This window comes from Salminus brasiliensis, chromosome 11 (assembly GCF_030463535.1).
Source record: "Salminus brasiliensis chromosome 11, fSalBra1.hap2, whole genome shotgun sequence".
Taxonomy (NCBI): Eukaryota; Metazoa; Chordata; class Actinopteri; order Characiformes; family Bryconidae; genus Salminus; species Salminus brasiliensis.
In genome coordinates this window covers 19,126,197-19,152,093 of record NC_132888.1, presented here as the reverse complement: position 1 = coordinate 19,152,093, position 25,897 = coordinate 19,126,197, and the positions used below count along the sequence as shown (strand labels likewise).

Sequence of the window (25,897 nt, the reverse complement as noted above, 5' to 3'; positions counted from 1 at the left end):
GGCTCTCCTGTTGAGTCTGTTAAATATCATGTCTTTCACTTGCACTCTTGTCCTGTTTGTTTATTAACATTCATATTTACCATTCATATGTTTGAATAAAAATAAATTAAATTAACAGTATTATATTGGAATATACAAAAAAGTTCAGATTGCAATGAAATCAACCCCTCAACATTTTTGTGCCGATTAATGAGTTGTATACAGTTGTGCACAGACATTAATATGACTACAGTAGCAATATTGGGCTTTCAGGGTCTCTAAGAACTTTTTCTGGGACCTAATGAATTCTAACATACATTTTTAATAAAATAAGAACAAGTGACTTTGGTGAATAATTTGGTAAGTTTGGTAAAATGTACATAAGGTCAAAAGAATGTATCTTTAAAGTGTCTTTAAACCTGCCAAAGCCAAGGCCTCTTATCTCTCTGTTGGTGATCTTAAATGACTACAGCTGGTAGCTTTTCTGTACATTCTCCACATACATTTCAATTAACAGCACTCATTGAATTGACAAACACAGTAAAAAGTCAGGAATGTCTTTTCCAGGTTCGAAAATCAGTTCAGACAGTTCAGGTTGTTGCATTGTAAGTTATTGGGAGGTGTAGCCACTTTGCCATGGTTTGGCAAAGCTAATTGTCCAAACTATCATCCTCAGCTGAGAGAAAATTGCTTTGGATGGTCAGAAGCAACTCAGGAACTACCAAATGCACAGACCTGCCATGACCTGAAAGCTGCTGGAACATCAGTATTGCTGTCTACAGTTTCATGTTTCAGTTTCATGGAGCTATATGTCTGTGTTCATACATTTCTTTGGACTCACCTTGCTGAATTAATTCCAGGCTCCTCTGCTTTTTTGACTGATATTGCAAAATTGTAAACACAAGCTGTGATGCTATGTGGTGCTCTCCAGCTCTCCAATGCAGGTTTAATAACTTCCACATACAGTCATCTGGAAACAAACAGGACAGTCCATGACAACTAAAAAAAATATCTTTTTAAAATATAATATATAAATAATTTGTTAAATGGAATCAATAGGAATGCCATCATACAGAGTCTTTGTTTTCTTATTTTTCTTTAAATGTGGAAAATTTCTCATGATCAATGAATGAACCAAACTACCTGAAAAGAGCATGAGCCACACATGTTTGTTGCTCACGAAGTATAAACATTAATAAAACAGCACTGTTCTATTCTAAATGTTTAAACTCAGCCATGATCCATTCACCTATTGTGCGTACTACTGAATGCTTGTGTGGATTACACAATGGTCTGTTACATCGGTCACCTGTACGTCTGCGTATTCTTAAAAGGGACAATATGTTTCCCTTTGTTTTTACACCAAACTTCTGTAACCAAGATCACACACTGTCTGAAAAAATACAATATTTAGCCACATTTCTTTTGGTTACGCTGTCAAAATATTTGCTCAAATCCTTAATGATTGATGAGAGGATGAGACCAAATGTTTACGAAGATCCTCCTGTGGGCTGATCTCATTTAAAAAGAAAGCTGCACCAGTTTAAAACCAGACTTCATCATGGTAGTTGGTGGGTTTCCTGTACGGGAAGGGCTACTGTTAGCCTGTCTCCTCTTTCTCCCTGTCCATGGAAAACCCCCAGGGCCGTAAGTAATCCCAAAAGATGTCTGTTGGTCAAAAATGTAGTAGTATATTCTTATTAACTAACCATGTTAGTTAGTGGTCATGTAGATGTGTTCTGTGTGGTAGAAAAGAGATAAATACAGTACATTTAAAATGTTAGAAGATCATTTTATCTTGAATCACTTTATAGATTTTCATCAAACTGTGTTAAAAGATTATAGACAATATCAAAGACAGTGAATGAGAACATTCAGTACAAAGTCGCTTTTGTAATTCCTAAACCAAACTTGATTTAAAATTGAAACACTTGATTCAGGTTTTTAAACAATTTCAACTTATCCCAGAAGTAGCTGAAAAGCCAAGAAACCAAGGTTGGTGTCCAACTTTTGATGCAGATTTTCTTTTTCTGCTTGTGCGCTGGCTAACCTTGCTAATAAATTGTCACCTAATATGTTTCCCATAAATACATGCTCAAACACTTTCAGTCCACCCAAACCACACCAAGATCTTCATTCTGTTCTTTTTTTATAGTTCACAGTAAATTTTACCACAGCATTTCCCAGACAATTTTGTGAGACATGTAGAGAAATGTATTAAAATAAATAAGTCTGTAAAATCCCTTACTTTATGCTGTATTGAGGGATTCTGGATGTTCCAATGTGAGTTCAACTCCTGCTAACTTAGGATTGCACAACCACGCTATTGATCAGTTGTTTTGTTATATATGACTATAGACACTCTGTCTACAGTTTTGCAACAGGCTAAATTCAGTTGGTAACTCAAAATTGCCTTGATCTTTGCACAGTGGATTCTTACATAACTCACAGCTTCAGTAAGTCTAATAGTTGTTAATGGAATGGACAACTCATATTGCAGTATATATTTGGTATATAAGACATTTATGGTGTCTTAAATTACCTCTTTTCTCAAGTCAAGTCAAGTCAAGTGGGGTTTTTATTATCATTTCAACTATATACAGAATACAGTGAAACGAAACAACGTTCCCCCAGGACCATGGTGCAACATAGACACAGTGCATACAGAACACAAGTGCAACACAGTACAAGTGCAGACAGACAACACAACACAGTACAGACAGAGAATAATAAATAATTTAGGGGTAGTGTGCAAATTATGCAGTGTTCAATAAATATTGAGTCCAGTGAGGTAGTAAAGTTATTTGTGCAAAATGCTTCCCATATTGTCTGTGTGACCTGTGGTAGTATAGCAACACCCGACTACGCCACCTGGGGAATTTCACCCCAGGAAATATTCTATAAATCTTAAAAGCACCTAGACACACAGGTAAGCCTGAACAATATTCAGAGACTTGGATTGAGGTAATTAGAAAGGTTTATTCACCACCATGTATAAAATCACTCATTTATTAATATTATTTAAAATTAACAACAAACACAATAAGAAAAATAAACAAAGAATATAATAACAAAATTACAGGAGCTCCAAAGAACTGGGATATCGGCTGTGGGCGTCCAATTACAGGTGGCCTAGCCCTGTCTGCATTCTAAAGTCTCCAATACACACACACACACACACACACGCAAAAGTGCAGTGCACGTGAACTCACACCACCGCAAGTAAGGTGCCAAACCACGAGTGAACAGACAGGAAAGGAGCATCCAGATGTCCTATAAGAAGAAGAGACACAATTAGAATCCACAATGGCTCTGATCACTGGAACCAGAGGACTCCCCACAGCCAGAATGATCTCCCACAAATAACCAATAATAATAATAATAATAATAATAATAATAATAATAATAATAAACAAATAAAAAAAAATAATTCTTTAAAATATTCCACACGATAAACCAAGAACTGCTGCCAAATGAAATGAAACAGTAAATCAATTAACCAAAAATGCACAGCATAAAGCCATCAATTGATAACCAAATCATTAAATGCAAAAATAACAAAATCAATTCAAATAGAACAAAACAACCAAGCAGCAAAGTAATCAAACAAAATAATAAACAAAGGCAAATCAAAATAAAACTAGGAAACAAAATAGAAAAAAAGAACAAAACCAACCAAACAAAAGTAACAAACCCAGCAAAACAGCAGCGGCTCCAATTTCACCATGTAGGTATTAAACATTTATTATTAAAACAAGAGATGACGAGTAGTTGCTTTCAGGTCTGCACGTTCCAATAGTCCGGCGCCACCTGGACTGGTCAATGGCGACGCTCCCACAGAACGCTTTAGCTGCTGCTATGCACAAGCTCACACCCAGTTAGCTGTTGCACCAATCCACATTACACCTACATAAAACAGACGTTAGCCGCATAAGCTACCAGTAAACACGCAAAGCTATTCGTACTACCGCGTACTTACCTACTGTTAGACGCTGTCTCAGCACAACCTGCTTACAGGAGCGGTAAAAGCGCAGTGAATCCACAACAAATGGCTACAGTGTTTAAGCTGTTTCCGAGAGCTCTGTGCTAATGCACCACAGACTCAGAAGAGGGGGAAGCTTGCATAGACCGGCACGCCAACACACCTGCACAGGGACATTACACCTTAATATTTAACCGCAACTCAACGTAGCACCACTTTTAGAAGTAACCTACCGTCTGATGACCGTCGCCGAAGTCACAACAGACCCTAGCAGAATGAAGCTCTCCATACACCCAGCACCGCCGTATGTATATATGCTAAAGCTAATGCTCACCCCGATTGTATCCACCTGGCGCTTCCGTAAGGGGAGGGGGAAAACAGCGCATCACCTTGACTACGGTGGCTGACAGGGCTCACCAGACACTCGTAGCCAGGCAAAGGCTGCACTGGTTACATTCTACTCCCACACATTGTGTCGGCGTCCCGCAGACAGACCAATCCCATACAAACACAACTAATCCCATGGTCTAAAATATGCCCGTGTCCAATTGCTTGAGCCAGGTACCTGAGAAGGTGCAGTCCCATTACCCCCCACTGACACTGGTAAATGATAGAGATTTCGGTGCTGGCCAGCATTGACCCGAGGCGTCCGTCGCCTGGCCTCCAACTGAGGGCTGCATGCTTCTGTCAGGGACTCAATGGGCACTACAGCACCAACTCCTACACTGGCTAGTGGGCTTACCTCTGCAGGGTTCTCTACAGTTGGATCAGTGTGGGACGGCTGAGGAGGTCTAGGCGGATCCTGAGCAGTACCAACGACAACCCACTGCCCTGGATCTTCTCCGCACCTTTGGTCACTCTCCACCCCTAAACTTGGGTTTACCACCTGAGGAGCCACTACAGGTGGACTCTGAGGAACCGGCTTCAACATCACTCGATGTACTTGTTGCACTCGGTCAGGGTCTTGCACTGGGGACACAGAATATACCACTCCACCAGGTTCCGGTGCCCTCACTACCTTATGGACAACTGCACTCCAAGCATCCTGGATCTTATTACGCCCTCGCACCGAGTTGTCCCGCAAATAAACCAACTGTCCCACTTCCAATGGGTTAGGCTTCACGAACTGGTCACAACGTTCCTTCCTGCGTTGGGCTGCAGCTTGCAGTCTCTCCCTAGCCCCCTCAAAAGCCACTTGAAGGCGCCGCTGATGCTCCTGAACCCAGTCACAGATTCCTCCACCCTCTACTGCCTCCACTCTACCTAGCAGAAAATCTACTGGGAGCTGGGGTTCCTGTCCAAACATCAGAAAATGAGGAGATTCCCCTGTAGACTGATGAACAGCAGAGTTATAACTGAACACAAGCTGAGGCAAATAATCAGGCCAGCGAGTTTTCTGCTCATGGGACAAGGTACGTAACAGGTTATGCATAGTGCGGTTAAACCTCTCGCATTGGCCATTACCTTGGGGGTGGTAGGGGGTAGTGTGAGTCTTCTGGACCCCGTAAAGATCACAAAGTTGGTGCACAAGAGCACTCTCAAAACTCCGACCACAGTCCGAATGCAACCGGGCTGGAACCCCATACCGATAAAACCAGTCTTTAATCAGCACACTTGCCACGGTAGAAGCCCTCTGATCACGTGTAGGTACAACTAGAGTAAACTTGGAGAAAACATCAGTTAACACCAACACCTGTTCAGTGCCATCCCTAGCAGGCTCTAGGAAAGAGAAGTCAATGGCCACAACCTCATTTGGCCTTGAAGCCAACAGGTGCCCTAAAGGAGCCCGGGGCCTCACTTGTGGGGGTTTGGCAAGAGTACATCTCTCACATTTCTGACACCATAGTTTAATATCACTAGCCATCCCTGGCCAGTAACATCTTTCTCTTACCAATCTGGTGGTACGCTCTACACCTTGGTGGCCAAGATTATCATGGAGTTGATGTAAAACCTCCTCCTGCAGACTCTCAGGAAGTAACAGCTGAAAAACCTCTTCTCCCCCTTCTGGTTTGAGGATCCTACGATGCAACAGTCCATCAACAGCAACTATTCTCTCCCACTGACGCAAAAAACCTTGCGTTCGAGCTGGTAACCCTTCCCGGACTAATCGACTGGGCAACCTCTGCTCCTGCCAGAACGGGAGAAATGCACCAATACCCGAATCAGCTTCTTGTAGTTGCTTCAAATCAGCAGGGGTACGAGAGGGAAAGGCAAAAATTGAATATTGAGCCACCGGTTGTGCCTCACATCTCCCCATGGCCTGCTGTTGAAGGGTCAAGGGTAAGCATGACCCTCCCATGGCTGGTTCCAACGGCAACGCTAGAGCCGATGAACACTGCCGAGATAATGAGTCTGCATTTTTATTTGTTCGCCCTGGCCGATACCGAACAGTATAATGGAATGCAGACAACTGAGCCACCCACCGTTGCTCGGTGGCACCCAACTTGGCAGTATCCAAATGGCTCAACGGATTATTATCTGTCCACACCACACACTGCTGGCCCCAAAGGTATTCCCTAAACTTTTCGGTCATGGCCCACTTCAGACCCAGGAACTCAAGCTTCATCGAACTGTACATTTTCTCATTGGGGTTAAGGCTACGGCTAGCATAGGCAATTGGACGAACTCGACCATCCTGCTCCTGAGATAATACTGCTCCCAACCCCTGATGACTAGCATCAACTTCTAAAATAAAAGGAAGGGAGAAGTTAGCAAAAGCCAGAGTGGGAGCATTAACCAATTTTGACTTCAGCTCCTGAAAGCTAGACTCACATGCTTGGGACCAAACATCTACTAGACGCGGCCCTTGGCCTCTCCGAGTCTTTGTCCCACCCACCTCAGCTACTAGATGGTGCAATGGGCCAGCCAATTTCGAGAACCCTTGAATAAACCGCCGATAATAACTAGCAAAACCAAGAAAGGAACGCAACTCAGGGACTGAAGTCGGACATGGCCAATTAGCCACAGCGGATACCTTTTCAGGGTCTGTAGACACACCCTGGTTTGATACAAGGTGGCCCAAGTACCGGACTTGTTGTTGAAAGAAACAACATTTCTCCAGATTTGCCTTCAAGCCTTCTTGCTGCAGTCGACTCAGCACAAGCTCCAAGCGTCCCACATGCTGGTCGATGTCAGAAGAAAAAACGATAATATCATCCAAGTACAACAGCAGGGACTGACAATTCTGGTCACCAAACATTCTTTCCATGAGCCTCTGGAACGTACTTGGGGCATTACACAAACCAAACGGCATACGATTGAACTCGAAAAGACCAAAGGGGGTACAAAAGGCTGTTTTGGGACGGTCCTGCTCAGTAACCGAAATCTGATTATACCCGCTGGCCAAATCCATAGTGGTAAACCACTGAGCCCCTGACAAAGCATCCAAAGTTTCCTCAATACGAGGAAGGGGAAATGCATCCTTCCTGGTTTTATTATTAAGCTGACGGTAGTCGACACACATACGGAGATTGCCATTTTTCTTCTTTACCAATACAATGGGTGAGGCATAGGGACTACAACTTTCCTGAATAACACGGCTATCAAGCAACTGTCTAATGTGCGCCTTCACTGCATCATAGTCAGATGGAGGAATGCGCCGATAACGTTGCCTCACTGGTGCATCATCAAGCAAAGGGATGTCATGAGAAATTAGCCCAGTGCAACCAAGATCCCCCTCAAATGCAGAGAATACAGAAGCATACTTCTGCAGCAGAGACTTCACCCGAATCTGCTCTTCAGAAGAAAGACTGGACAAATCTAGACCCTCAATCTGCTCTAAAATAGGGCTGACTTGGGCTACCTGAGCCTGGGCTAGGGCTACCACAGCAGGGACTTCCCTCACCACTTCAGTGACTCCAGCAGGCAAACTCACAACTTGGGCTTGGGACAGCAAGCCCAAAGGACAACGGGGATGCAAAGCTACCCTCGCCTGCCCCACATTCACCACTGGAACATATACTGTCCCCCGAGCTACCTTAACCAAGGAGGTAGAGATCAACAGGCCATCTGGTAAAGAAGAAGAATTATTAAAAGGTTCAAACAAAACACCTTCAGGGGCCTCACCTAGCTGGCTACAACATGTAGCAGCAACCATTTTCAGAGTGCCTGCTGGAATGAATATAGGCCTGCGGCCCCTCACTCTTGCTACTCTGGCTGGTGCTATAAAGGACCTACCAGAGGTCTGATGGCAGTATTGCAGAGCCTGTTGCCAAGGTGGTGAAGCATGTACTACTGGAGGTTGACTGAATAATGAGGAGCCATGCTGGCCAAACAATTCGTGATAACACTCACGAATGACATTCATGCCCAGAACACCTGGCACTGAACCAGCAGACCCTGGGGAATCCTTTACAACCAACCAACCACGGTCTAGGATAAGTTTGCCCAGCACCTCAACCTGCAACTCCACATAACCCACATAGGGAATATCCAACCCATTAGCAGCACGCAACTGTAGCCACCGACAAGACTGCAGTTTACCCTGAAGATGCTGCTGAAAGAAGCTTTCCGTGATAGTAGACACCATCGACCCAGTGTCTAGCAAACAATCAACTACTACACCCCCCAACCGAACTGCTACTTTTGGACACTGGCCTATTAAAGAGGTTACCTGAGAATGCCTCACTGAACTAGGTAGCATAGAGCCTATTTGGTCCCCTCCCAATGTGTGGCTCTGCACACTGGAGGGAGCTAGTTTTCCGCTGGCTGAGAATAAGAAGTACCACGGGGCTGACGCATTACACCACCAGGGCGCCCAGAAGCTCGCTCATTATCACACTCTCGAGCATAATGCCCAGATTGCTGGCAACGCCTACAAATTACATTGGACCGTATAGACCTAGAAGAGTGAACGGGAACTTGTAGACTAGCAATACTCTGTGTCAACTGGTTTATCTGTTCTTGCTGTTTAACAAGCATCGCCTTTAATTCTGCCATTTCTGATGAGCTAGGGTGGGCTAAAGAAGGTTGAGGGCCAGGTGACTGTCTAGACAGTTGTAATGCACACATAGAAGGGACGGAGTAACTCCTACCTCTACTATTATCACTCGGCCTACCCTCCTGCTCCCACCGGATGGCCTCGGTGCGCACCTGCAACATGGAAAGTGTTGGCGTCAGCCGGACTAGCCGCTTCAACTCCCTGCAAAGAGCAGAATCATTGACATGTTCCACAAACTGGTCACGCACCAACACATCAGCATCGGGCACCATGTTAGGAGCACAGTTCTGAATTCTATCCATTAAAGCTAAAAGGGCATGTGAATATTCTTGCAAAGACTCTCCATCCAACTGCTTACGACTAAAGAAGCTCTCCTGCAAAGCAACATATGATTTAGAACACCCATACAACTCTCTAAGGATAGATAAAATCTTACATGGATCTTCCCTTTCTACTCTTGGTCTATACTTTATTTCATCTTTGGCTTCACCCTCCAAATGGTCCAACATAAAATAAGCCTGGTCAAGGGGCCCTAAATGACGAGCACGAATGCTGGCATGTACCTCATCAACCCACTCCTCAATACTGATCCCGGTCCTGCCTCTAAACATGGGACACTTCCGTTCACGAGGGATATATAGCAACCTTTCAGGAGGTGCACGAATACCTACTGGTTCTAGAGGGTCTGAACTAGCATTACTGGGTCCTTCCCCTGACTGCACTGCAGCTTGTTCTTGTAAAAGACGCTCATTGTCTGCCTTAAGTTGGCGCACAAGATCTCTCAGCTCTTGGAGCTCACTTGCCATAATTAGAATAGGGAAAGGGGGAGAGACAAAACAAAATTCCCTTCAGTACTCCACACCAGCACCCAAATGCACACTAAACCCTGATGAGCCAACTGCTGTTTCGCTTAAATGGCCAAAAAAAAACTTCTAGTAAAAAAAAAGACTGGGAAGAAAAGAATAAATCCAACCAAAAACCTCAAAGACACGTCTCTGTAATTCAATCCTGCCGACTAACGCCACAAATGTGACCTGTGGTAGTATAGCAACACCCGACTACGCCACCTGGGGAATTTCACCCCAGGAAATATTCTATAAATCTTAAAAGCACCTAGACACACAGGTAAGCCTGAACAATATTCAGAGACTTGGATTGAGGTAATTAGAAAGGTTTATTCACCACCATGTATAAAATCACTCATTTATTAATATTATTTAAAATTAACAACAAACACAATAAGAAAAATAAACAAAGAATATAATAACAAAATTACAGGAGCTCCAAAGAACTGGGATATCGGCTGTGGGCGTCCAATTACAGGTGGCCTAGCCCTGTCTGCATTCTAAAGTCTCCAATACACACACACACACACACACACGCAAAAGTGCAGTGCACGTGAACTCACACCACCGCAAGTAAGGTGCCAAACCACGAGTGAACAGACAGGAAAGGAGCATCCAGATGTCCTATAAGAAGAAGAGACACAATTAGAATCCACAATGGCTCTGATCACTGGAACCAGAGGACTCCCCACAGCCAGAATGATCTCCCACAAATAACCAATAATAATAATAATAATAATAATAATAATAATAATAATAATAAACAAATAAAAAAAAATAATTCTTTAAAATATTCCACACGATAAACCAAGAACTGCTGCCAAATGAAATGAAACAGTAAATCAATTAACCAAAAATGCACAGCATAAAGCCATCAATTGATAACCAAATCATTAAATGCAAAAATAACAAAATCAATTCAAATAGAACAAAACAACCAAGCAGCAAAGTAATCAAACAAAATAATAAACAAAGGCAAATCAAAATAAAACTAGGAAACAAAATAGAAAAAAAGAACAAAACCAACCAAACAAAAGTAACAAACCCAGCAAAACAGCAGCGGCTCCAATTTCACCATGTAGGTATTAAACATTTATTATTAAAACAAGAGATGACGAGTAGTTGCTTTCAGGTCTGCACGTTCCAATAGTCCGGCGCCACCTGGACTGGTCAATGGCGACGCTCCCACAGAACGCTTTAGCTGCTGCTATGCACAAGCTCACACCCAGTTAGCTGTTGCACCAATCCACATTACACCTACATAAAACAGACGTTAGCCGCATAAGCTACCAGTAAACACGCAAAGCTATTCGTACTACCGCGTACTTACCTACTGTTAGACGCTGTCTCAGCACAACCTGCTTACAGGAGCGGTAAAAGCGCAGTGAATCCACAACAAATGGCTACAGTGTTTAAGCTGTTTCCGAGAGCTCTGTGCTAATGCACCACAGACTCAGAAGAGGGGGAAGCTTGCATAGACCGGCACGCCAACACACCTGCACAGGGACATTACACCTTAATATTTAACCGCAACTCAACGTAGCACCACTTTTAGAAGTAACCTACCGTCTGATGACCGTCGCCGAAGTCACAACAGACCCTAGCAGAATGAAGCTCTCCATACACCCAGCACCGCCGTATGTATATATGCTAAAGCTAATGCTCACCCCGATTGTATCCACCTGGCGCTTCCGTAAGGGGAGGGGGAAAACAGCGCATCACCTTGACTACGGTGGCTGACAGGGCTCACCAGACACTCGTAGCCAGGCAAAGGCTGCACTGGTTACATTCGGGGTAAATGGTTGGTGAGAGAGAGAGTGAGAGTGTGTGTGTGCATGGAACAGAAAAACACATCAGTTCAGTCTCTGGAGTTGAGAAGTCTGATGGCTTGGGGGAAGAAGCTGTTGCAGAGTCTGGTTGTGTTGGACCGGATGCTGCGGTACCTTCTTCCTGATGGCAGGAGGGAGAACAGTCTGTGTGAAGGGTGGGTGGAGTCATCCACAATGCTGGTTGCTTTGCGGATGCAGCGGGCAGTGTAAATGTCCATGCCGGAGGGGAGAGAGACTCCGATGATCCTCTCAGCTGTCCTCACAATACGTTGGAGGGTCTTGCGGGCAGAGGCTGTGCAGGTCTCAAACCAGGCAGTGATGCAGCTGCTCAGGATGCTCTCTATGGTCCCTCTATAGAAGGGTGAGGAGGGAGGAGGGAGAGTGGAGGGAGACGGGCCTTCCAAGGAAGCTGCTGGGCTTTCTTGGCTGTAGAGCTAGTGTTCAGGGACCAGGTGAGGTTCTCTGCTAGGTGGACACCAAGGAACTTGGTGCTCTTAACAATCGGAGTGGTTGAGTCTTGTTTTCTCAACAAGACAACGATTTCCTTGGTCATGTCTACATTTAAGTGAAAGTTGTTGACTGTACACCAGTCTGTCAGCTGCTGCACCTCCTCTCTATATGCTGTCTCGTTGCCTTTGCTGATGAGACCCAGCACAGTTGTATCATCAGCGAACTTCATGATGCTGTTAGAACTGTGTTTCGCAACACAGTCATGAGTCAGCAGGGTGAACAGCAGAGGACTCAAAACACTGCCCTGGGGTGCCCCAGTGTTCAGTGTGATGGTGCTGGTGATGCTGTCCCCGAACTGGACTAGCTGGGGCCTCCCTGTCAGGAAGTCCATGATCCAGGTGCAGAGGGGGGTGTTGAGGCCCAGCAAGCTTAAGCTTTTTATGAACTTATAAATTATTTCTAAATTACTCTGTCCTATAAATCTGTTGAAGTGCCCTAATGAAAAGGGCAGGTTACTCTTGTAATAGTGAATTACCTGAACAACACCTCAATATACTGCTTCTTGTCTTTAGATACTTCATGGTGACATTTCCAGCAGTGATCGAGTCTGGCTCTGAGGCTAAACTGTGTGTTAGTCTTCTGAAGCCGAATGAGACTCTACTGATGACTATTTATCTGGTTCACAACAACCAGAACAGAACACTTCTACAGGAGACAGTGGAGGAGGAATTTCACCGCTGCTCTCAGTTTAAGGTCAGGAAACGTCTGCTGGTATTATTCAAGTTAGATGTGTTTGAGAGTGTAGAACAGCACAGCAGATAATGTGATCTCTGCAGGCTCCACAGGTTGAAGGTCAGTCAGTGCAGAAGATTAAAGTAGAGGTCAAAGGTGAACATTTTGTGATGACAGAGAAGAGGAAAGTTATGTTTAAATCCTACAACCCACTGACCTTCATCCAGACTGATAAACCAATCTACAATCCAGGACAAACAGGTACATCTTAATTTCTGCAATATTTCTCACCTTTCCAAATGATGCTTTTGGTTTTGCAGCAGTATCTATCTGCTGCATCTGTGTGGTAAAGGTTCGAATGGCATGACAATATTAGGCTTCCAGTAATATACATACAGCAACTTTTAGTGGGGCAGTGGTGGCTCAGTGGTTAGAGCATTGATTTATTGATGACAGGGTTGTGGATTCGATAGAGGGGTACACTAGGCTGCCGGCTGTGTGTTTACTGCATGGATGGGTTAAAGGTGGAGACCAAATTCCATCTGTCTCCACGACAAATTATGAATGTGTTTGTCTTTGTCTTTTAGTGTTTTTACTAAATTGTGTATTCAGTGGTGCTGGAAGTTCCAACGTGTTATGCCAAAGAAAAAGGGATCAAGATTGATAATAGCTGGTAGTTTTTCTGTGTCTCCATAAAATACATTCATTGCTCATTGGATTAACCAACAGACAGTACAATGCAAAGGTCCTAGGAGCTCAGTGTAGATCTAGGAAGAATGATCTTGGATTTACACAAGTCAGAAATGTCTCTTGGAGCCATTTCTAAACAGCTGCAGATTCCAGGATCATAGCTTTTGGCTACTGTATGTGTTATTGGGTGGCGTAGGCACTTTGCCATGGTCTAAAAGAAGACAAAAAACCCTGTTACACTTATGTAATGAGTACTGTACTAATATAGGTCATGCCCGTGCCAGTCCATCAGTTCTTGGGAAAAAAAAACAGGAAAACAGGAAACAGAAAAAAGTGTATATAAACTTTAACCACAACTGTATTTTTGATCTAATAATTTATCTAATCTAATTTATATATGATTTATGTTTTTCACAGTGAATTTTAGAGTTGTCACTATAAGTGCTAATTTAGTCCCACTTGAAGAAGAGGTAAGACATGTTTTATTGTTAAACTTATACAATTTTTTTTTAAAATCTGAACAATTATTTTTATTTAATTTAATTCCATTTAGTAGCATTTTCTTTTACACCCAGTAATGTGTTGATACCATTTGAATTGAAGACGTTTGTATTGTGTGGAGTGATTCTATGTTCTAATCCTACTGACTTCTCTACAGTATAGCATGCTGACACTTGCGGTGAGCTGGAAACACACTGTACTATACATTTCATGAAACCTATTGATTTATAATCTCTGTAAACATTTTTCAGCGCTTTCTTTATACTGTCAATGCAGCAACGTTAATGTTTTGCATTCTATGGAAAAAACAAACAGGATAATAATGGTAACAGGATCGGGCAGTGGACAAATGTGTCCTCAACAGGCCTGATACTGCAGCTTTCTCACCAGCTGAACACTGAGGCTCCTGAAGGCCAGTACAAACTGGAGGCTAAAACTGGGGATAGGTTGATCACACATTACTTTAAGGTGAAAAAGTATGGTAAGTGTCAGTTGTAGGATATTACTATTTCTGCTGATGATAAAGTATCCAGTTAATTTACTACAATAAAAAAGGTTTTGCATTTAGTTCTGCCCAGGTTTGAGATTACAGTGAAAGCTCCAGAAGAACAGAGTGTTGGTGTGGAGGAGCTTAAGATAGAGGCTTGTGGAAAGTGAGTGATGGTTTCAAGACTAAAACAAACATTTTACAACTTAGAAAATAATTGTGAAACCAAGATTGACTTGAGTATGGAGAAGAAATGTAAGGACTCTTGATCTTAAGCATTCATTCCATGTTAATTCAACATTACAGTGAAATCTGTTGAATTAAAGCTGAACATCTGAACATTGATCATATGAAATCCATTAAGGTGGTATACAAAGGCAAATTTGCAAAATAATGTCTCATGGCTTTAAAGGTTTTGTATGTTTTGTAGGTACACATACGGACAGCCAGTACCCGGTAAAGCACTCGTACAAGTGTGTCGGAAATTTGTACATTTGTATTATCAGGGTGTCCAAATGATAACACCATGCCTGGTTGAAAATGTAGAGGTGTGTATTATTTTTGATACTCTAATGCTATAATAAAGCATAATACTATACTTCTAACTTTCTAATAACATTATTCTCAACAAGTGTTTGCTTTTGTTTTTTTTGTAGATGAGTGAGAATGGCTGTGCATCCCATATATTCAACATGTCTCTTTTTATCAATTCTGAATTTGAACACAATTTTAGAGATTCTCTTGACATTCATGTTATAATGACAGAGGAAGGGACAGGTGAGTCAAGTATAGATCTGAATTAACTATGAAGATAATAAGAAATGGATTTGAGAATAATGAATTCATTGTTGTTAAATCAGTAACATGCTTGTTGTCACTTTTGATTTTTTAGGTATTTCCATGGTAAAATCTGAAACTGCAGCTGTTACTTATGAAATTGGTAAAGCTGAGTTTCTTGATTTACCAAAAAACTTTGAACGGGACACAGTTATAGAAGGAAAAGTAAGTCTTTCTCATGCTTTCTTATGTAATTCCTCATGTTTATTATGTGGTGAGATTTGAGTTGTCATTTTTCATTACATCTTCTATCACTGATAAACAGATCAAAGTTACAACCTATGGTGGAAAGCCAATTCCAAACAAGGACGTTTATCTATTAAACAATCAAAATTGGCCTCCAACACTACTTTTTAATCTTACGACGGATGAAAATGGATTGGCTAGATTTGCAGTTAATGCTCCTGCTGACCCTGAAACCAAGATTTTATTGATGGTATGGTATGACAAAAACATTTAGCTAATTTTTATATTATTTTTGCACCTTTCTGAAACCAGTTCTTGTTTCACTGTCATCTAGGCAAGTGTCTATCCTGACAACCAATACCATGGATACAAAGAGCATTTCTTCAGAAACAGTTTTGCTCAAATTCGACTTCTCCAACCTGCTACACATTACAGTCCAGTGTACTGTGAAATGTCTATAGAGGGCATAGAGGAACCACTAAAGTGTGATTCTGAAGTTTCCATTAACATTAAGTACTGTATTTTTGGAAAGACCACTGATCTTATTTACATGGTGAGTTCATAAAGTAATACTGTAAAGAGAAATAGTGAACACTTGCATTTGCTTTATTCTGACGGCTCTTAATGAATTACAGTTGTCTGTTGTTTGTCAACATTGTAAATTTTGACTCTTTGCTCCAGGTTTTATCCAAAGGAGTCATAGTCCATCATGGCTATGAGAAAGTTGAAGTAAAAGACTCCATAAGACTCGTAGAGGGAGAAGTCTCATTTAAACTGCATGTTGGTATTGAGATGGCTCCTGTAGTGCAGGTTCTGGTGTACGGTGTACTGGCCAATGAGAACATAGTCGCTGCTAGCAAGAATTTCAATGTGGAAAGATGTTTCAGAAACAAGGTAAAGCAGCACATTTATTATTGCTCTTTTCTTATGATTACTGTGAAAAAGGTAAATCAGTATCAACATGTTTCCATCCTGATCTTCAGGTGTCGCTGCAGTTCTCTCCCACTGAAGCTGTTCCTGGTGAGGAAAACACTCTCCAGCTCTCAGCTCTACCTGGTTCACTGTGTGCTCTCAGTGCTGTGGATCAGAGCGTGTTCATCATGGAGGAAGGAAAACGTCTGAACACTGACACGGTGAGGTCCAAAATGACTGAATGTTTAGGTTTTAATGGCTTATAAAAGTTTTTGTTTTTTCCTAATTGTACTGTATATTTAAATTTTTACTAACCAACACTAAATGTTATTGTATGCTATAATTAACTATAAATGAAAATACTGGACTAGTCCCACACAATACTGGACTAGACCAGAAAGTACACTAATTGTGCTGTGGAATGAATGCTATTTAAACTAGTTTTACTCATTTATATTTGTAATCAATATGTGTAGATTACAATTCATTCAAATTTATTATAACTCATGTACTGATAAAATATTATAATTTAGTTTACAACTTTTTACTTAAGGCTTAAGTAAAGGCTGATGTATGATTATGCTCTCACAGCTCTGGGTCTCTGGTTTTACCAAATATGTAGTAAGAATATGAGATGTTAAATGTTACTAATATAATGTACACTGGATTTAGATGGTCACCAATTTCATCTTGGTAAACACACACAAATACATCTTACAACTCTCTTAAAGCAGACCCAGATCTTCATTGATGTCACACTAACAAATATATGTTGTTTAGAACATGGTATAACTTTAGTTTATTAATTTATTATTAACAAAAAAGGTGGCATCCATTCAGAGTAACCAAAACTACTTATATTAAGTGATAAGTAACATGGCTCCAATTACGGTCTATCATGCCATCTAAACATGTTCAGGCAATCAAAAGGGTTTGACATGTATTTACAGAGATAAGATTACCACAGCCTAGTCCAGTGTTTGTCAGCAATGTTTGCCATACGACTCCCATTGTAAGCCACACATTGGACATTGTAAGGACCACACCACATATATCTTGGCTGATTATATGTGTATGGGGTAGATTTTCACAGTTCTACTACTATAAGCGGTACAGTATTACACTAATACAAAGACAACTGCCTTTTAAATTTGTTCATTTCTGTCATTGTGTCCTCTCTATCATGTAAATATAATGATGCACACAGTATTTGCCTGTGTTGAGATTATTGCAAAATATAAAATTAAGTAATTATTATTATTGATAACAGGGTTGTGGGTTCGATTTCCGGGCTCGGCAAGCTGCCACTGTTGGGCCCTTGAGCAAGGCCCTTTACCCTCTCTGCTCCCCGGGCGCTGGAGTTGGCTGCCCACCGCTCTGGGTGTGTGTGTGTACTCACTGCCCCTAACACATGTGTGTGTGTGAGTGTGTGTTCACTACCAGATGGGTTAAATGCGTTGTACAGTGACAAATATGTGCACCGTTACCGTTATGAATTTACTTTTTAATTCTTCTTTACTTCTACTATTATAGGTCTTCAATCTGTTGCCAGTGACCTCAGTATCGGGTTATATCTGTGAAGTTGAAGATGGGCAGGAATGTTTGCATGTTAGAACTCGACGATATGCAAGGGGTGACCATGCAAACAATGCAATAAAGGTAACTAAACCTTTGTTAAATCTTCTGTAATGCTTAAACAAATAGCAATTTATTTAATTAAACAAAGACGTAAATATAAGATGTAAATGTAATTTGTAACAAACTACATCAAACATGGATCTTTTGTGCTATACTGTACTGAGTAATGATTTTTCATCACTTTACAGCGTGTGGGGCTCAAGATGGTGACTAATCTGGTTGTTCGAGAACCTCAGTGTTTCATCTTCAAAATATATAATTTTTTTGGCTATGGTGATTTTCGATGCACAGCCATTAATATGGCTTAATATTTCTTATGTATGCTAATTTCTTCTATGATATGGTAATTGTTCATGTTTTTGTGCATTCCAAGAGATATATTATTCGGAACGTATTATGGAACATCCTGTAGCCCTTGGAATGGGAAGTTTTTATAGTGCAGAACCTCTTGAAACAGTTCGCAAATTCTTCCCGGAAACATGGATATGGCAACTTGCTGAAACAGGGTTAGTGTATCAGCATAAGAACTTTATAGAGCTTTTTTGTGTGTGCATGTTTTGTATTTGTTGAAAACAAATAAACATACATTAATTATTAGGGTACACTAACCTTTACATGTTATTAATCTCATCTAAGCTGCGAGGGAGTCATATGCAAGTTATGCTTGTACAGTACTATGGAAACATATTTTTATTTCTTCCATTTTTGCATATGTTTCACGTTTAAATGTTTCACTCAATCCAACTAATATGAAAGGTATTACAAATATGTTATACATTTACAATACACACAGAAATATTTTTTCTCATCTGTGTTTGCATCTGTTTGGAGCGTGAGAACATGTCCTGTTTTTTTATAAATTCGAGGCTGTTTCACATTGCCAGCCAGGTTCTGTTGAACTGGTTTGGCAATAATCATGTCTGAGTGTAGCTAGTGAAATTTACCGCTTAGTCTATTGAATTTGGTTTACTAGTAGATTTAGTAGATAAGCAGCAATTACTTTTTTTGTGGATGATAAAGGTTTAGAATTAATCTAATCTATTGAATCTAATGAATCTACATACTAATGTCTTTATATTGTGTTAAAAGTAGTTGGACGAATCTAAAACATTTAAATGTGACAAATAAGCAAAAATAAAAGAAATGGCATCAATCATTTTTCACAGAACTGTAACTATATTATCAATACATGAGTAATAATATGAGTCAGTGCTGCTTTTCCACAGGGATTCTGGATCAGCTCAGGTTCCTGTCACTGTTCCAGACACCATCACCACTTGGGAGATGGACACTTTCTGCCTGTCCTCTGGAGGTCTGGGAGTGGCTCCTCCTGCTCAGCTTCGTGTCTTCCAGCCCTTCTTCCTGGAGCTCTTATTGCCCTACTCCATCATCCGGGGAGAAGAGTTTGAACTGAAGGCCACTGTCTTCAACTACCTCTCCAAGTGCATCATGGTACTGTAAGATCAGTCCTGTCTGTCTTCACTAGTCTCTAATCAATTAACATCCACAGCAAGCTGATCTCCTGTGTTTCACTGACAGGTTAAAGTGACTCCGGCTCCTTCCTCACACTACACTCTAAAAGCCTCCTCTGATGAGCAGTATTCATGCTGTCTGTGTGCAAATGGTAGAAAGACCTTCAGATGGACTCTTCTTCCCTCTGTACTTGGTGAGAGTTCTGAAACTTTAGTTTAGACATTATCACACAGCTCTGTTTTTCCTCAATGCTAATAAACTCCTCTCTGTATCCTCTGGTGTGTTGTAGGGGTCTTGAATGTGACAGTCAGTGCTGAGGCAGAACAGTCACAGACTGTGTGTGACAATGAGATTGTTAGTGTGCCTGAAAGAGGCCGCATTGACACAGTCACGCGAAGCCTGCTGGTGAAGGTAGGTCTTGGTGTAAAAATGGTGTAAGAAAACAAAGTTTGAGAATAATTGTAGTAGTAATGGCAGTATTGGTTATAGCAGTAATAGTAATAGCAGCAGTAGTAATGGCAGTAGTAGTAATAGCAGTGGTAATAACAGCAGTAGTAATGGCAGTTGTGGTAATGGCAACAGTGGTAAGGGCATGAGTGGTAATAGCAGTAGTAGTAATGGCAGTAGTGGTAATAGCAGTAGTAGTAATGGCAGTAGTGGTAATAGCAGTAGTAGTAATGGCAATAGTAGTAGAAGCAGTACAATTATTGCTATGAATTAATGGTGTGTTTTCCTCATGTAGGCTGAAGGAACTGAAAAATTCAAGAGCCAGAGTTGGTTGCTGTGTCCACAAGGTTAATTTAGATATTTGCATTTCATTTTTCATTTTGCTTATATCCTTAATAACAACAATGAGGAAGCAGTAATGTACTCTTAGTAGACGCAATACCTCACTGCTCAGTAACGCTACCTATTGACACTTAAATTCACAGGAAACAGTGTTTCAGAGGAGCTGGAGTTGACTCTTCCTGAAGATGTGATAGAGGGGTCGGCACGGGCTTCTGTTTCAGTGCTGGGTAAGAAAATGTTATCTCAGTCTCAGTCTGTTACTTATTAGCTACTTTCAGGATTGTTATAAATACATGCTGTGTATTTCTTTTTCCTAGTTTTAATTGCAATTGAAAGCAGTTGTTTAATGCACCATTGTATATTATTTGTGTAAATTAAATAATAATAATAATAATAATAATAATAATAAAACAAATAATAATAATAATAATAATTATTATTATTATTCTTATAATAAGTATAATAGTATAATTATAAGTATAGTCATGTGTAAATTAAGTATAGTATTGTGGGTTTTATATTTATATTTTTTTATTGATTTTTTTCTTTTTTTGTAGGAGACATTCTGGGTCGTGCCCTACAAAATATTGATGGGTTGCTGAAGATGCCTTATGGCTGTGGAGAACAAAACATTGCTCTGCTCTCCCCCAATATCTACATTCTTCAGTATCTCGAGAACACCCAACAGCTCACCCCAGCCATCCGAGAGAGAGCTACTGGTTTCCTCAAGAGCGGTGAGAGAACTAAACTTTGAGAAGAATTCCAGGTGAAAGTAAGCATATTGAATAGACTCTGAGTCTAAACTGATCCAGCTAAAAAAGGATTTCTCTTTTATGCAGGATATCAGAGACAGTTGAACTACAAGCATTTCAATGGTGCGTACAGCACATTTGGAAGAGGAGAAGGAAATACATGGTGAGAACGTCCAACATAAAGTCAGTAATAATTCGCGTTTTTTTTTATTTTGAAATATACATTTATATGAGTTTATTTCCACCACCAGGTTAAGTGCTTTTGTCATGAGGACTTTTGGGAAAGCACAGCGTTACATCTTTATTGATCCAGAAAACATTGCCAGAACAAAGGAATGGCTGATAAGTAAACAGAGATCAGATGGCTGTTTTATGAGACAGGGAAGACTGTTCAACAACAGGATGAAGGTGTGTGTTATTAGTTACTCGTTACAAAGTGATTTAGATAAATGATTTCTATTTTTAATAACCTTGTAATGTATTGTAGGGTGGTGTAAATGATGAAGTGACCATCACTGCATACATCACAGCATCACTGCTTGAATTGGGCCATACAGCAGAGGTATATTAGAACCTTATATTCATGTGGAATACTTTCAGTATGGATGTTTATCAGCATGTTCAGTGTGATCTTAGTGCTGCTTTGTTAAGCAACTGTATTTTCTTCTACACCCTAATTCATGTTTTGCTTACAGGATCCAGTTGTGAGTAAAGGGTTATCATGCTTGAAGTCCTCTCTTGGTAACCTGACAAACACCTACGCCACTGCCCTGCTGGCCTACACATTTAGTCTGGCTGGAGAGAATGAAATTCGAGGGCAGCTGCTAAAGAAACTGGATGGTGATTCCATTTCAGGAGGTATGGATTGATTAACATAATATTATAATTTAATTACATAGTTTGTGAGCATTGTGACTAATGGAGTCATGATTTCTCCACATTTCTTGTTTTCCTTTCATTATAGATGGTCGTCTTCACTGGTCTCAGTCTGCAGTAGATGACTCTGACTCCTTGGCAGTGGAGATCAGCTCTTACGTGTTGCTAGCTGTTCTCTCTACTGGTGAACTCACTGCTGCTGATTTGGGCTATGCTAACAGGATTGTCAGATGGCTGGTGAGACAACAGAATCCCTATGGTGGCTTCTCCTCCACACAGGTACTCAAATGTCAAATGAACTCTTTCTTTTGTGGATACACAGAGAAATCAGTGTTTATAATGCTAATCATTAATATTTATGTTTGGATCAGGACACAGTGGTGGCGCTCCAGGCTCTGGCTCTATACTCCACCAAAGTGTACAGCTCAGATGGCTCCAGCACAGTAACTGTGCAGTCAGCAGATAAAGACACTCACAGCTTTGACCTGAACCAGAACAACAAGTTACTGTACCAGGAGAAATCACTACAGCATGTTCCTGGAAAATACAGTGTTTCAGTGGAGGGCTCTACTTGCGCCTCTGTGCAAGTCAGTGTATCTGATATGCATTTTGTATCCAGTGTAATTAGTGTCTGAGATTCTGTCCTTTTATCTTGACCTAACATGTATATTTAAAAAAATAGCTGATCTACCCAGGACAGGTTAAACAGGGCAGAGCAGGGCTGTAATGTTCAGTTTAGAGGGCAAGCAGGGCCGAATGCCCTCTTCTAAATTGATAAGATAAATTGTCCTAAATATTTTTGCAGGTCTAGCTGCAGTTATTTAATACATCAAAGGCAGCTAAAAATTATAGTTTGATTTTGCCGTTTCACTGATCCCCTCCCCCACCCCCCCCTTGCAGATGGCTCTTTTCTACAATATCCCCACACCTGCTGCACCAAGTACACTGAGTGTCAAGGCTGAAGCTGAGGGAAATTGCACAAAGTCAATTGGACATATTCTGGCTATCAACTTTTCAGTCAAGTAAGAATGTATTTGTGATTTTAGTAATCATAGCTAATATAAGAAAACTGTGTAATATTAGCTTGGGATGATTCACAGAGTCACAGATTCAAAATGTGCTTTTTTTACTCTCTCTATTTCATCAAGCGTTACAGTTAAACACATACAAGTACACTGAGGTTTTTTTTTTTTTTTAAGAAAGTTATCACATTAACAGCAGTGCCTATATTGTATTCATCCCCTTGGATATTTTTCCCTTTTATTGCTTTTAGAAATTAAATCATGGTCAATATAATTTGGCTTTTTATTTTTTTTACAGGAATAACTTGTCATTTCTATGTAGTAATGTCAATTAAATAAAATCATATATAATGTAAAATAAATTTGCATAAACATTCACCTTGGTAAAAAATAAATCTCCTCCCAATCTTCTCCTAAGTTTGCTGCATTCACTTTATCCCCTACATTCATAAGCCTTGCAAGGCCTGCTGCTGAGAAGCATTCCCACTGGATGCCCCATGGTGGGGATGGTGTGTTTGTGGTTATGTGCAGTGTTTGGTTTTAGTCTGATGTCTTTGGAGTCTCCCACATGCTTTTAGGGGAACTGTAGTAAAGATTCTTGTTGCCCATTAAAGCTTTGAAGGAATTCTTTAGCATCTGAGATGGGAAAGACTCTGCACACAACCTGTTGCCCAGGTTCTTCAACAGTCAGAGTAGTCATAGGTGTCTTGGTGGACTCCCTCACTAGTCTCATTCCTGCACAGTTACTCAGTTTATGATGATGGTCTGCTCTAGGTAGATTTACACATTTACACAATTATGAGACTACTAGCACCAATTGCCTAAACCTCTGTTCAATTAGGTCAGTGACTTTAAAGGGGGTAAATAAACCCAACTGATATCGACCATGATTCCATTTTTAAAAGCAATAAAAGGGGAAACATCAAAGGGGGTGAATACTTTTTATAGGTGCTGTGTGCACACGAGTGCCTGCTCACTGTGTACTCATGAAGCACTGAGTTTAAAATGTATGGCAAAAATAAGGCACAGTTAACAAGTCTGAGAATATGAAACTTTAGTTTCCTGCCTTAGCATTCTACTGGGGTGGAATTTCTGCTGTAGCTAAAAAATCGTTTATGCTACTACTTCTTGCGCATATGTATTCATGTGTGCGTTTGTGTTCATATTTATTTTTCATATTGGACACAATTTGAGTCTGACTGTGGTTCCTTAGTGTGTCACGATTGGTGAATGGTGTTTGGTAAACTTTTTTGTCGTCTTTTCCTCTCAGATATGATGGAGCACTAAACAGCACTAATATGGTCATAGTAGACCTAAAAATCCTCTCAGGATTTACAGCAGATCCCAGTTCTGTAAGTATTGGGTTTTTAATATGTACATGTATCATTTGAGAGATGCTATTTAAAGGTGTATTTAATAAATGCAGAGCAGTAATCCTCTTGTGTCCTCAGCTAAAACACAGCCTATTTGTGGAGCGAGTCGATTCCAAAGATGACCATGTGATCATGTACATAAAAAAGGTCAGAGAGTACAGTCTTACACATTAATAACTGTTTCACTGTACTCTGTTCATTTACATTCAGAAACGTACTGCATATGCATACTGAGAAACAGAAAAGACCTCCTTTATCAATTAACTGCCCAAAAAAACAACACATGTTTACAGTTCAGTGTCTGGTGTTTCTGTTTAACAGCTCCCAAAGAATGATCCCATTCATTATCAGCTACATATTAAACAAGTGCTGCCAGTCAAGAACCTCAAACCAGCTGTGATTAAAGTTTATGATTACTACCAACCAGGTAAGCTTTTTCCAGATTGTGACAATATTACTCTAACGGTACTGATTTTATTTACTGATATTTTTTCTTTTTTTTTTTTTTGTTCAGGTGACCAGTCTGAAACAGAGTACTCCTCTCCCTGTGTGTAAGGCTTTACATCTGCAACCAGTACAAGGCTGAAAGGACCTGGATGTTTATTTTGTTTATTTTCTTATCTTGAATTTATTCATCTTTAATCAGAGATAACTGAGTAAGACTGGTTTATGTGGTTGGTGTTGAAATAAATATGAACATTAAACAATATCTGTATTTTTTAAATATTTAAATATTTGACGGACCGTCCGCTTAGGGTTCTTTGACTCAACAGAAATGATCAAGTGTGTCACTGCACAACAATCCCACACACCAAGCAAACATTGAGCCTGAGTTTGTTTTGGCTCTCCTGTTGAGTCTGTTAAATATCATGTCTTTCACTTGCACTCTTGTCCTGTTTGTTTATTAACATTCATCTTTACCATCCATATGTTTGAATAAAAATAAATTAAATTAATAATATTATTTTGGAAGATTCAGATTCAGAACATACATTTTTAATAAAATAAGAACATGTGACTTTGGTGAATAATTTGGTAAGTTTGGTAAAATGTACATAAGGTCAAAAGAATGTATCTTTAAAGTGTCTTTAAACCTGCCAAAGCCAAGGCCTCTTATCTCTCTGTTGGTGATCATAAATGACTACAGCTGGTAGCTTTTCTGTACATTCTCCACATACATTTCAATTGACAGCACTCATTGAATTGACCAACACAGTAAAATGGGAAAGTCACCTTGCTGAATTAATTCCTGGCTCCTCTGCTTTTTTGACTGATATTGCATAATTGTAAACACAAGCTGTGATGCTATGTGGTGCTCTCCAGCTCTCTAATGCAGGTTTAATAACTTCCACATACAGTCATCTGGAAAAAATAGGTCACTCCATGACAACTAAAGAAACTAAAGAAGTCTTTTTATAATATTATTTATAAATAATTTGTTAAATGGAATCAATAGGAATGTCATCATACAGAGTCTGTTTTCTTACTTTTACTTTAAATGTGGAAAATTTCTCATAATCAATGAATGAACCAAACTACCTGGAAAGAGAATGAGCCACACGTTTGTTGCTCGCAATGTATAGACATTAATAAAACAGCACTGTT

General features: G+C 40.4%; 1 protein-coding gene across 1 annotated transcript; it reads left to right on the top strand.

Annotated features, from left to right (window-relative positions):
* Window positions 1-1,533: 1,533 nt before the first annotated feature.
* Window positions 1,534-25,180, top strand: LOC140565891 (alpha-2-macroglobulin-like). The gene is made up of 34 exons (XM_072692089.1): window positions 1,534-1,626; window positions 12,597-12,777; window positions 12,861-13,017; window positions 13,864-13,916; window positions 14,105-14,125; window positions 14,263-14,428; window positions 14,516-14,600; window positions 14,865-14,982; window positions 15,091-15,211; window positions 15,327-15,436; window positions 15,537-15,707; window positions 15,792-16,010; window positions 16,139-16,351; window positions 16,441-16,590; window positions 17,903-18,028; window positions 18,196-18,280; window positions 18,381-18,513; window positions 19,234-19,459; window positions 19,547-19,673; window positions 19,770-19,891; window positions 20,223-20,274; window positions 20,413-20,496; window positions 20,827-21,003; window positions 21,109-21,184; window positions 21,273-21,429; window positions 21,509-21,583; window positions 21,717-21,879; window positions 21,986-22,176; window positions 22,269-22,484; window positions 22,798-22,919; window positions 24,190-24,271; window positions 24,371-24,439; window positions 24,614-24,719; window positions 24,807-25,180. Exons 1-34 carry the CDS (start codon window positions 1,541-1,543, stop codon window positions 24,845-24,847), a joined length of 4,281 nt encoding a protein of 1,426 aa, XP_072548190.1. The 5' UTR covers window positions 1,534-1,540; the 3' UTR covers window positions 24,848-25,180.
* Window positions 25,181-25,897: the final 717 nt, after the last annotated feature.